The sequence below is a fragment of the Zeugodacus cucurbitae genome, chromosome 2, assembly GCF_028554725.1.
Source record: "Zeugodacus cucurbitae isolate PBARC_wt_2022May chromosome 2, idZeuCucr1.2, whole genome shotgun sequence".
Taxonomy (NCBI): Eukaryota; Metazoa; Arthropoda; class Insecta; order Diptera; family Tephritidae; genus Zeugodacus; species Zeugodacus cucurbitae.
This window is the reverse complement of record NC_071667.1, coordinates 67,566,795-67,568,332: the sequence shown is the minus strand read 5'-3', so window position 1 is coordinate 67,568,332 and position 1,538 is coordinate 67,566,795. Positions and strand designations below refer to the sequence as shown.

The window sequence follows — 1,538 nt, the reverse complement described above, 5'->3', positions numbered from 1 at the left end:
AATGCAACTACCTGAATACGAGAGCGCATTGTGGCGCGTGTATTGGCAGTCCGGTGTCTGTGTGCTATGGCTTGTTGGTTTACCTTTGCGGTTTTTGGCTAAGGGTAACGCCCATTTAGCGCATCAATAATGCCTCAATGGGTTTAAATTGAAAATGAGTCGCAATTTGCTGGTTTGGATTTTTATTTTGTTTTTGTAATGATGTATCCTCCTTATATCCTGTATATGTAGCAAAAAGGGATAGCATACGTGCAACAACATATATGCCAATGGATACCCAGTCAAGCAGACAGTTTAGCATCAGCGAGGATCCTTAAAAAGGCACAGCATTCGCAAAGGCAGTTTCAGTACACTTTTATTTGCAAACACGTCAAGATCAACGGCATATTTTCTATTTTCGCTAGTTTAGTGCTTGGTAAAAGTAAAAATGAGCGATTTCAGCATCGACTACATACTGCATCGTGCTGGCGAAAGGTATATCGGCACAAATGCTTCGATTGGCATTGTGGAGCGCATCAAATTGGAGGAGCAGCACCGGCGTCAACGTGGAGCTTACGACACATATCAATCCGGCGTAGCCGTTGAGTTGGCCAACATGGCCGCCGGTGTTGTGGACGCACACACGTTGGGCGCATTCAATCATGAGCGTGTCGCGCAAATGCCCATGTTCGATTGGTTGCAGTATACGCGCTATCATCCGCCGCGTTTGCCACGTAAGTAGTAGATTACATATGTTCAATTGGTAACACATAACTTAAAAACTTGTTTTTTTGCTTTTGCTCAGGCTCACTACGTCAACCGCCTGCCAAACGCACGCCCGGCCGTCTGCCACGCATACCATTCACACCCACACAACTGGAAGCACTGGAAAGCGCCTATCGCGCAGCGAACTACTTGAGCGCGGAAGAAGCCAACCAGCTAGCCGCGTCGCTGGTGTTGACAAATACGCGCGTCAAAATTTGGTTTCAAAATCGTCGCGCACGTGAGCGACGCGAAAAACGTGAGCGTGATGAAAGTTATGAATCCACAATCTCTTCCAACGCCTCTAGTCCGGAACCGCAACCCGATGTTGTGCTATAGTTAAGCGTTTCCATTTACGAGTGCTTAGTAAAGTGGTTAAAGCTAAAAACGTATAAAAGACACCTTCAGAATACTATTATATGTACCTCGAGAGAACTCTTCCAAATTATCTGGGAAATGTTTTATAATGCTATGAAAAAATTAAGGAATAATATATTACATTGTGGTTGTGATTATTAATAAGAATTGAAAATATAAGTACAGTAAAAAAATATTTACAATAATCTTAATAAAAGAAAAAATAATAACATATTTATTTTAAAACATTTTATTCGATATCAGATGATAAGTCTGAAGATGGAGGGCGTTGCCAGTTGTTTTACTCGGAACTCAACCTTAGGCTAACCAATCCACCTTTCAACTTGCAGCATGGCGCGCTCCCCGCACTAAAGACGAAATTTGTTTGTTAACACTTCGTAACTGAATCAACAGTGAAGTCCACTGTTTTCGACTATTCC

General features: G+C 42.6%; 1 protein-coding gene across 1 annotated transcript; it reads left to right on the top strand.

Annotated features, from left to right (window-relative positions):
- The first annotated feature begins 238 nt into the window (after positions 1-238).
- LOC105220491 (homeobox protein MSH-D) lies at positions 239-1,273 on the top strand. Its single transcript, XM_029045837.2, has 2 exons — positions 239-713; positions 785-1,273. Exons 1-2 carry the CDS (start codon positions 428-430, stop codon positions 1,078-1,080), a joined length of 582 nt encoding a protein of 193 aa, XP_028901670.2. The 5' UTR covers positions 239-427; the 3' UTR covers positions 1,081-1,273.
- Positions 1,274-1,538: the final 265 nt, after the last annotated feature.